Genomic DNA, 11,818 nt, shown 5'->3' on the forward strand with positions numbered 1-11,818 from the left:
TATCAATTCCCTCGTGCCGTGCACGATTTACTTGTGAAATATTGATGACTACTCAGAAGAAAGACGAAAAACGGTCTCGTGTCCGAGGACTATGACTAGATAATGCCTGCGGGTGGTATCGGCTCATTTCCTCGACAGTGACATTTTTTTTTTTCTTCTTTCCATGGCCAAGATGCAGTAACAATCGTAGACATCAACAGCTTGTTGACCAGAGCAGATGTGTGACGAGTGGCTAATCTCAAAGCTATGATTTCAATGGCGACATGATTTTGGGATGCAGTGGAGGGTGTGATGTGCAAGTAAGTGTTTACACTGGAAGATGATTGAGTAGCACCGGGAGAGGCTAGTAGTGATTTCAAGCGACTGGGTGGTGAAGAGCAGTGTGCATTTGCTCCCATCTCCATTTAGATTGGCAGCCTGGCCGCTTGCCCTGCTTTTAGATTGGGGAGAAAACAGCTCTGGTGCTTTACAGGCAGCTTTTTTTCTTCTTCTCAGCAATCACGTTTGACATTGTCATTTTCTCTTGCCGCTGTCAAAACACAACCTTGGTTGTCTCGTCACAGCTTTTGTTGTTGTTTTTTTCATGGCGGGGTGATTGAAACAAAAAACGTAACGGTAAAGCTGATTGCGGAAACTGCGGAAACATTTTGATACATAGTGGGAGGAGTCCAGAACTGAAAACAATCCATTGTTTTGTGCTGTGGTCGTCAATTTTTAATCCCTGCGAACCCGTTTATTAGCCGCTGAGGGGGCGAGTGGTTTCAAATGTTTTTGATATTTTTCTTCTTTCTTTTGAAGCCTTATCTGCTATCACAAGATTTCTCTAACAGTCGACTTGTAGCAGCTGTTTCGACTTTGAGCGGCCTTCGTGTTTCAACTCCTTACGCATGACTTTTGTTTTTGGGTCTTGACAAATGCCCAGTCAGACGAACCTTTCAAGTAAAGGTTAAGAGAAACAAGTATAGGTTTAGCTAGCATGATAAAATCATGCTCGTGGCAGTGTTTTTGTTTGGTAGCACAGTTATTGTATTCACTGAATTTTAAAGTGTTCTGCTGCCTATGATTCTATTTCCAGAAATGCTCCGTGGAGGAAGTGGAACTGTCTCTCAGGGCATATGTGGAGAAAACAAAGAATGAGATGGGTGAGGTGAGGGGGGGATAGAAATTGCTCTAATATGACTTAGCGCCGCTCACTTTGCATCTTTCACACTTGAATAGACTTGTCTTTGATTTGTGCAGCATGCTGCCGCGACAACATTTTCACTCTCGTTATTTTTATCTCTATCATTCCTTCCCTTCGTATTATTTTTCACGTCTATCTTCTTTTTCCAGGTCTGTGGTAGGAGGGCTGTAAAGGACTCGCTAAAGGTAAATACAATATCAATCAGCACAGTCTGTGATTAAAAATTGAATAGAAAGGATTGGGTTTTTTTTTTGTTTTGTTTTTTTAAATATCACCCTCTGGCAAGATTTTGATTTTCAAATGAATCATCAAATCCAGTATTTATAGTTTTAAACTTTTTTTCCAACCCTATCTTTCATTTGTCTTTTGTGTATGTACTTGTTTTGGCATTGCAAATAATAAAAAAAAATATTGCCCAAGCTACATAAATGTTTCCCCCCTTTATTATTATTATTTTCTTTAATATTTTTTTTCCTTTATTTTTTTTCCCCAGGAGAAGGTAAGGACAAGCTGCACGTATGCATCTCGATTCTTGATGGAGGAAAAAAAAAACTAGTGACACGAAAGACGATACAAGAAAAGGTCGTTTGGACAGCAGATTACCGTATACTCAGTCACCTTCAGAGCTCACATAACCATAATACCATATAATGCGCTGTGGAGAAACTTGCCTTTCCCGGGTAATGGGACTTGGGTAAGAACATAATGCTGCTGACAACTTGGGGAAATTGGGTCAACGTTCTCATGAATATGTATTGGAGTTAAGAGTTGGCTAAAGTAGAGCAAAACTGTGAGGGACAATTAAAAATCTGGACGCTTGCGGAATAGACTGAATAACCTAATCTACACTTTTTAAGAATGACATTGTCTGCAGCAACCGCATTGTACCCTATGACTCATTCTTATTTATGACAACCGTAATCTTTAAATGCTTTGCGTCTCCAGTAACACAAAAAAAAAGGTACGCTACACTACGACTGCTCCAAATCCGGATCGAAATAAAAAGGTAGACATTTAAAGGGCAGATTTCTGACAGGCAGCGGGTGTCATCTGCAATAACGTTCGCCGTCAACAGTGCTAAGTGGCCTTTAAGCTGCTGACAAACACACATCTGGCAGCACTGCCGCTGACATTGACAGGGGGGTCAAAGCGGGGCTTGTTTTAATCTGCGTTCATAAAAAGAAATCTGTTTCGTCATGTTTGATCACTAAGTCGTCACTTCGCCATATTTCATTTGCGCCGTCCGATCTAAATGTAGGCTGCGTCGACAGCTGTTTGGTCGCCGGCCAAAGCCAACTGTTGGGAAACATCATCTCCTCTACTTCGCCGCGCTAAAACGTCAGGTCAGCAACATTCCCTCCTCCATCTTTGTCCACCGCTCTCGCCTCTTCCTAATGTGTTGGCATGCCTCGATCATTATGTTAACGTGGGCTCGGATTCCCAGAGCAATTTCTGGCAGTCATTGAGTTCCCCTTCTCTCGTCATCTTGCTTCAAAGCTGCCGTACAAGAACAAACGTGCTCAATTAGATTTCAACTTCAAAGCGGCGGTGTATTGACCGTGTGCTCGTGGCATTTTATTGATTGATTTATTTAGCAACGGTACAATTGATTCAACAAACTTCACAAGGGCAAAATGGAAAACAATCCTTTGTTCCTAAATCAAAACTATCAATTTATCTTCTAAAACGCCCCAAAATGTTTGTCACCAATGGCGTCGCACAATCTGTCAGGGTGAGTGAACACGCAATTTAGCATCTTTGTAGATTCTACTTTCCATCAATTAAAAATAAGTTTCCAAATAATTGGGACACTGCAAAAGTTCTCCTCAACCTAACAAAAAGAAGAAGAAAAATGGTGTGGGTACGTGTCAACAATCACAGCACAGCTAATTTAACCAGCCTTGCTGAAATGATGCAGCTTTTTATTCATAACTCAGGAACACTTTCTATTAGCCAAAGGTGACAATGACATTTATGATGAGCATGAGGGACGAGATTCAATTACACTCACCCTCCTTTACTAGCTCAATTTAGTTGCCAAAGGTTGAAAGATGCCATTTTGTATAGAAAAACACGTTCCAAGCCAACACGCTACACCCATTAGCTTGTTGGCCCTCGGTGGGTGAGGTTATCCAGAAATACGCACACAAGCAACAGCACGCACCCACCCACGCAGAAGGTCCCGAGGCTACGAGTGCACTGAGAACGCCGACTCCCGGAGTGACTTGTGATGCACCTTACACCAGCAACGTGTAGAAGATTGTCATGCCACATTTGTTCTACATGAAGTGATGGGGAGGAAACATCACTGCGGGGAGTTTGTGATGGAGATGAACAAGCCAGCTTGAGAGGAAACACACACACACACACATATATAAAAGAAGGCTACAGATTAAGGCAGCTACGACGCGCTCGACTGATTTGCCGGGGGTGTGACCTAAACAGCAAACTCTGTTGAAAGAAGACCTTAGCCAAAGTGAAAAGAAATACTGTTTTTTACAACGCAAAATGTTGTCATTAAAAAATATATATATATACGTATATATAATGGCTTTTAACCATGTTCCAAGGTGTTCTAAATAGCAAACATACTTTGTTTAAATGCCGCAAACTACTATGCTACTTATAGATAGATATAGATGCTAATGAATTAGCATTAAGATAGCAGACGGAAAGATTATTTTCTCTTTGATTTATATTTAGTTTGATAATAACATTCAAATGGGAATAATTAGATAATTTGCTTCAAGTATTTTCGAATTTTCCTTTCCTATTTGTCCAAGTCTTTATTGTCAAATGAGCTAAGTTAAAAGAAGAATTGCAAATCCGCTAAATGACGGCTCATATCTTGTAAAGCAGAAAATTGCCAGGTCCACTTTGTCCTTCAGTCGTCGGCCGTGCTTTTTATACAGCAACCCAGAAAAATGCAGAAGTTAACGAAGGTAAATAACCAATTCGCAGCTCGTAAATGAGTCGACTGTGTCGAGGTCCTCTTGGGTCAGACGAGTAAAGCTTTGAGGCCCCAATGTAAAATGGTGGCATGAGTCTTCCTCTGACTAATCTGAAGAAAGCTAAAAGACCACAGGACTGACTTTAATGCAAGTCCGGCCCAAGCACAGCAACATTAACAAACACAACGTTCACCTCTGAGCCATCTATTGCCCATTTTGTAAATGACAGCCAGATCTTCAAGCTGCTGGCGCTCCAAAATAATAAGAAGAACAAATAAGTGAGAGGGGAGAATAAAATTAGATTCTCCATCCCATCAGGGAGGCACAAAGAGTTATCAAGCCTTGAGCTAGAACAAACAGCGTCGGAAGAGTCAAGCTGAGGCTAAAAGGTTTTGTCGTGGCTTCTTGTTTATTCTAATTCAACTGAGTGCATAGTATGAACAAGGTCCATAGGGAGAGCTTTTGATCAAGCTAACGTCTCCCTTGAGTCGGTTTCATTTTAATGTGGAGATAAAAGCGCACCTTTTATGCCATCTCCTTTTCATCTGCCGACTCGGAGAAATATAAACTGGAGGAATCTAATTCTCTTAATCACTGACGTGTACAAAAAAAAAAGACAAGGCATGCAATCATATTTTTTTTCCGCCTATTACACCACCACGCCGCCGCCGAACCAGTGTCATCTCACAGCCCAATGACGAGTTTGAGAGTTACAGAGGAGAGACGAGGATTTGAGAAGATGGAAGCCGATAATCCGGGAAAGAGAGAGGTGGCAATGGGATTCAGCTAATACTCAAACAAGCGCCAGGCTTTACGAAGCGGCTCGTATTACGGCGGTAAGCCTTACACAAATGTAGGTTTTTATTGTGTCGAGAAGGTTCAAAACCCAGGGCTAAAAATATCTCATGACATCATACGAGTTGGAAGCGTTGGAACAGAACCATTCTATTAGCACTTCAACTTGGACTTCAATGGTAATTTGGCTGTCAAAATGCTTAAAGGTCATTGGATTTAGAATAGGACTCAAATATCCCCTGAAAGGACTTTTTCACAATCATCTACTTGATTTAAAAAAATTAAAAAAAAAATGAGCACACCGATTAAAGACAATAATGAAGATTTTACATCTCGCTTAGCACATCGCCGTTCAGAGCAGAGTGCAGAGTGCGCACACGTTTGTGGTTACCATGATTACAGAGTATCAATGCTGGAAAAAAAGATGGCTGCCGGAGGAAGGCAAGCACTACAGCCATATATGCATATACATATTTAGGACAAAAAAATGAGCGTGTCATCAAAAGATGATTTTGTTGTTGTGACGATTTCAGCTAACAAAACGCTCAACCTCAAAGACAATATTGAAGATTTCTTTTTCTTAACAGCTATCAAACTTTTGAAAGGATTACCTCATCTGGAACGTACATAAAAGTAGACGGGGGGGAGGAAATCAGTGGGAAAACAATGAGCTTAGTGCAAAGCTCCAAAGCAAACATAAGTTGTAAATCAGTGTAAAATGAAGGAGCTTAGCATTCAAAAGTGCCGAACGATTTGGAAAAAGCACGTAATCTCCTTTTGTACTACACGGAAGACGTGGCAAACATGACATGCAAACATGGAATGACCCTGCAGGCAGTGGTGAGCGAAGGCTTAATGAAAGCACCGGTTGTTTTTCAGCGGGCAGATGGATGGGCCGGCCGCCTCAATCTTGTCCCGCATTGCCCCTTTTATCAGCAGTTTCCCGCCAGCTCATCACAAACGTGGTTAAGCACACGCAGCCAATGGGCAAGGTGGCGAACAAGCAGCGTGCGGGTCACGCAAAGAAAAAAAAAAAAAACATCTTTCCCAGGCTGCCCGGCACCAGCAGTTGATTATTGATCAGTGCATTCTTTTTTTAATTTACACAAACTTGCATTACCTGCAGTAATCCCAAAGCAAACCCTCCTGTCCCATTATCTCTCAAACACAGACACAAACACAGCAGATTTTTTTATACTCTGTCTGCACTTCCTTAAGTCCATTACAGTGGAATCTCCAAAGTGGAGCACAATTTATTCAATGACAGTGGCTGACTTCCAAGTTGGAATTCAAAAACCAATCCAATGAGGGAGGGATGGTAGGGGGTTAATTAATACAGGATTCAAAATTGATTCAGCTTCATGAAAAAAATTATAATTCCACACGTTTGACCGCGACGCCATGTAAATTTTAAATTTGAATTATTCAATATTTCAATATCATTTTCTATTTCTTGTATTTCAAACTGGGCCTCATTTTACTGAAGATCATCGAACGGGAAATTCTTTTTCATCCTGCTTTTTATGCCTACACAAAGTAAAAAAATTAAAATCATTTTCATAATAAACTGTAGAAGTTTGGGCAACAAATTAATTGCATTACCATTCATTTCCGAGGGGGGGATACAAACGTGTAAATTAAACTTAAAAATTAAGCTAAAAAAAAAAAGAACTCACCTGACAGACCAACGTGCGAGATCGTACTGTAAGAACACACATGCCCCCTTTTTGTGTGTCACGGGGTCTCAATTAAGATCATAATCATGTACCCTTCTTTAGTCATACGACAACATCGTCGCGCACATGCACACACAGAAAGCACACGTCGATACCTTCAGTACGGATGGTGAAGGGGGAGTCCCCCAATCTCTTGGCTGAGAATTGCCCCCCTAGAGAAGTCATTAGAAAGCACAGGCTGAAGAAGCCTATTCCCACCACGAATATCCTGCAAACACACAAAAGCGCAGGCAAGGCGGGACGTGTTAAGGAGTGAAGTTAGTGAATGGAGTTTTATGTAAGACAGCGGGATTTTTTTTTTTTTGGAGGGGGGCGGGGGTGCAAAGAATGAAGAGACAGACAAGGTGAATTGGAACTGGTTAAATGGTTATATGTAGACAATACAGGTTGGCATGGCAACGGTTGACATAACAAGGCTAAAGCTTTTTCAAGAAGTGGAAAACACAATCACGCAAGTAGAAAAACACTCAAGTTACACTTTTGGATGTGCAAATACAAGTGCTGTACTTAAAAAAAAAAAAAAAAAAAAAAAAAAAAGAAAAATCTCACTATTTCAACAAGCATCGAAGTAGGCATCCAGACAACCAATAAAAAAATGCAATGATTTTAACGTTTGGCTGCATTGACATAAAAATAAAGAATTTGTTGTTTTTCTATAATAATGAGATTTTTTTTTTTAAATAAATTGGAGCCATTTTGGATCCGATCACTTTCATTTTAACTTGATACTATCACTATCGTGGCTCAGTTTAACGTCGCATAAAATATATATTTAAAAAAAACAGCCATCTCGGCTGATACTTCCACTGAAGCTGTAAATGTGGAAAATGTACTTTATCCTTTCTTTCAGTGTTAGTGGCATTTATAAACATCACAAGAGGGAGGGGGGAAAAAAAGGTCTCTTTAATAGGCAGTGTAAAAAAGGAGCCATCATGTCCTAAAAACGAGGCCAATAATGGGCTCTAACAGTCTTGGCAGCATCAGCTGTTGTGCTTTTCATGGAATACATCTGTTCATGACACACAGGCTTCCATGCAACCTGATAAACAAGTCGCAGGTTCCGAATGGGACTGGTAAATATTAAGTCATTCGCTCCCAATGACATATTTAGCCGTCAAAGGTCTATTTGTACTGGGCTTGCGGTCAACGAGTGACTGTGTCTTGTTAGGGAGAAATTCCCAATGACAGCCGTAAGTCACAAAACTTACTGATCCAGCTCACCCAAAAGGATGAAAAGGATGCCAAATGATACGCGAGGGATAAGGCGTCGTGATTTTATGAGGATAATGTTCTAAGGCGGGCCAAGTCGTAAAAATCCTTAAAGCAAGTTGTTGTTTTTTTTGGCTAGAAATAAAAAAAAGGACAGCTTGGAATTGTTGGATGTATGAGTGGTCAGCACTAATGAGGAGAGAATTTCATTCTATTCTGACAATTGATTTAGCTCTCTCTCTCTTTTACACATAAAACCAGACTTTCAAAATTGATTTCATTGGTCTACACGAGCATCTGGAATTTAATGCATTTGCATGTTGAAAAGTGCAACACTGAGGTTAATATGAAGCGTTAAAGAGGTATAAAATGTATTTAACCGGAGTGAGGGTAGAGGCGCTGCTCCAAAGCCGTCCTCAGGCGATCGTCCTCCCCTTCTGATTATTTATTCAGCTATTTTGCAAAGGGGTTGTTAGGTGGGTGACGCGAGAGGATTAGACCTTGCTCCTCCTGCGCTAACGAGACGTTAATTAACAGGCTTAAGAGTAAATGCGCTCTGCTCCCTTTAACTGGATCAGGAGAGGAGATGCGCTATCGGCTAATTGGCTGCCTAAAAAATACACAACTATCTGATTTGACCTCTTGGCAGATGATTTGGGAAGTAGACGAGTTATGCCAGCTATGGGGGAGGTGTTGGCGTTTTCTGAAAAATGTTTATTATATTAAATTTGGAAAGCAGTCCATTTCTTCAAATCAAACACATCAAATATTAATCAAGTAGCTGATCAGCTAATATTTCATGACAGGCAATCAACTTTATTCAGTTGTACTTAACTTTAAAGTACATTTTATTTGACATGTTTCTCCTTTTTTTTTTACCTGTGTAATACAGTTTCATTTAATAATAAGTTGTTCAGATAATAGATGGGAAAGAATGTTTTATTTTATTCATATTCTAGCCTGTATTATAATGTTGGTTTGTATATGTATAAAAAGTTTGCTATACACTGCACTAACATGAACTGTCATGGGTGATCACGACTGGGGTACAATAATAACCAATTATTAACCAAAAAGTAATTAATAAAAACATAAGTAATCATTCATTGGACACACCTGAGCAAAAAAACAACAACCTGGAAGTGCCTGTTAGACGTAGTTCTAAGTGGCTCCATCTAATTCATGGGGTGCCATCTTAAGATTCCCATCCGAACCGGACAATATGACAATAAAAAAAGAGAGGAAAACATAATTTGAAGTTAAGTGCTCCTTACCTGAACGGCTTGAACGTCACGAGCCATCTTCTGACCATTATTTTGCCGTCGGTGCTGACAGTCATTTCCCAAAACAAGCGACCCCTGACATGGACGTTGTGGCTTGTAGCAAGTGCTGACCAAACATGTTCCAATGAGAGGATTTTAAGACAGAATTCCCTTGGTGGAAAAGTGGAAAAGTTTTATCCGGACTTTCTCTTCCGTTTCTGTCGACTTTTTTCGTTTTTCTTACCGCGAAGCCTGGCGACTCCCCAGTGAAATCGCCGCAGGTTGTTGTTGTTTTTTCCCGCCTTCTTAACTTCCTTACGAAAATGGCGACGTTGAATGTCTATTGAATTGGCGAGCGTCTGCTTCAACGCAGCGGCATCCCTGGTCGATTCCACGCAACGCTGGACGAGGTGGTTTTAACTTCTCACTGAAGCCCCGCAGAATGTGCCGACAAGCGGTGGCTCCCGGCAATTTGTTCGCGCCATGAGTCAAGCTCGTTTATGAATGCGCTGTTTATCCGGAGGCTGTTTCACAATAAATCTCCCGGGACACGCGTCACGCTAAATTACGCAAAGTCGCAAGGTGTAAATCACAAAATTAACTATTAAATACAAATGTACAGAACTAATACTTATATGTAGCACATACAACACCAAAAAAGAAATCTTTAATATCTATATACCTTTATTTTGTAAGGCTCAACGCTGTTTTTATCCGCGGTACACACTACTTCCGGTTACCTTAACACAGGGCCGACACGCTGATGAACAGCTCCGGCTGGTCCATTTTTCAGCCACTACTTTTATCACAAACAGCAATATTAACAGTAATCACAACCAGAATCACACTATTCAAATATATGACCGTAAAAATCAACACAATATGTTTTCATGTTATTGTCTGGTTAAATAGTCCGAATTTTACATTGCTGACAGGATTGATTTCAGAACCACGGATAGCGACGTTCGCCGTTGTGTGGATACAACAGCGGCATCTAGAGGTCGTTAGAGGCCTCGGCCGGAATATATGCAGTCAGTTTAAAAGCATCAGGACTGGAATTTCGATGGCATTGAATTGCAAATGCAAATACAACACACAAGAAAAGCAGCAGTTGTGCAAAAGTGATGGAATGCAAATATACAAAAACCACAGCGTGGCGGGGGGGAAAAAAACAAGTTTCGATGAAAGTGGGAGGCAAAAACATCACAATGAGGCAAAAACAAATTCTTCCAAAACTAATAAAGGAAATGGCTTGGTGGGAAGTCACACTCGGTCACGCTCTGGGTTGATAGCGGGTCTGTTTGTACAAAGTTGGTCTGCATCGAATTATCGCCATGCTGATTGACAGCACAGGTCAACAGCAGAAGGACAATTTGCATTTTCATTACGTTCACCATTGACTCCTCCTGTGGTTTGAAACGTTCTCGCTCACGCACATGCGTGCACACACACACGGACACACACACGCATGGATGCAAATTCATTTAGTGGGTTGGTGCGCAGTTAGGACTGAGAGCCACACACTCGCTCTGTGCCAATTTGACTTACCACAGCAAAGAAAAGCACAATATAAAATAACCATAAACATCAGTCTAGATAAAATAGTTTTTTATGTCTCCATAACGTTAATGTGAAGATCTAGCCGGGCAGCTTTCACAATTTACACTCCCTTAGTGCCCTGTTTGCATTTTGTATCTCCCTTTGATTTGACATTTTCAATGCATTTGATTTTATTTGTATCAACATGAGCGATTCTTTAGCATTCCACAAAATGAACCATCTATGTCTCACTTAAGCCCACTTGTCTTGTCAGCAGGAACTTTTTGTCAAGCAGATTGTTTTGACAGACCACAAGCCCTCCCAGCATAAGTCCTCTGAACGTTGAAATCACGAAGGGATGCCAAAGGCATGAGGGGCTGGGCCTGCGGGAAACACACAGCCTTATGGAAGTGACACTGTGAGTGACAGAGCCATCGTCTCATTGTGTGAGAAAAGCGTGGAAAAGAATACTCGGGAGGTGACAAGCTCCCCCAATGTGTCTGCCCACGGGCTACAGAGCTCATCTCTGCACTGTGACTATTTTTTACACAATTGCTGCCAAAACAGACAAAAGGCGAGGCTGTCTTTTTATGTCACTCTCTTTGCTATGTTCCAAAACTCTCAATTTGACAGTCAATGGTTGAATTACACTAAAAGTTGCTATGCTATGCTATTTGGACATGCACACATTGAAAAGTGTGCAGTGAGTAACTTTTTTTTTTTTTGCTGGAAACTAGTCATTGTCACTCTCCAAAAAATGTAGATTGTAAATTTCTCTTTTGTAGTAAGATGAAGGAACTACTAGAAACTCCACTCTCATACAAGTTTCTTTGCCGCACCCTTGGCTTTTGTTTTCAAGGAGAAAATCCTCATCTCTCTCTCACTTTGGGAGTAAAATAGTCACATTCCACAGCTCCAAAATCCTCTCCTGCATGGAATGCCCTACTTGCTGCTGTGCCAACTTTCTCTAGGGGGAGAATGGAGGAAACATACAAAGTTACTACTTCACGTCTCCCTGCCTCGTCTTTTGTTGTGGAACCAAACAGCAGGAAAGGGCAGTGCTGAAACTCGAAACAAGGAGGAAGCGGGAATATTTGAGTCGCTCCATTAGGGATGACTTCAGCTTCTCATCTGAGTACAAGT

The 11,818-nt window shown here is 41.0% G+C and overlaps 1 protein-coding gene across 2 annotated transcripts in view; it reads right to left on the minus strand.

The window, feature by feature from the left end:
- LOC119129424 (alpha-1,6-mannosylglycoprotein 6-beta-N-acetylglucosaminyltransferase B-like) overlaps nt 1-9,582 on the minus strand; it is a 38,337-nt gene extending 28,755 nt beyond the window's left edge. Inside the window, exons 1-3 of one of the 2 annotated variants that reach the window (XM_037262694.1) lie at nt 9,381-9,582; nt 9,149-9,307; nt 6,761-6,873 (exon numbers count right to left, since the gene is read on the minus strand). In XM_037262694.1, coding sequence (XP_037118589.1) covers nt 6,761-6,873; nt 9,149-9,213 — 178 coding nt within the window. In that variant the 5' untranslated portion in view covers nt 9,214-9,307; nt 9,381-9,582. Of the gene's footprint in view, nt 1-6,760; nt 6,874-9,148 lie in introns of both variants that reach the window. The other variant, XM_037262703.1, reaches the window with a different exon arrangement.
- Between the last annotated feature and the right edge of the window lie 2,236 nt (nt 9,583-11,818).

The sequence above is a fragment of the Syngnathus acus genome, chromosome 1 (genome assembly GCF_901709675.1).
Source record: "Syngnathus acus chromosome 1, fSynAcu1.2, whole genome shotgun sequence".
NCBI lineage: Eukaryota > Metazoa > Chordata > Actinopteri > Syngnathiformes > Syngnathidae > Syngnathus > Syngnathus acus.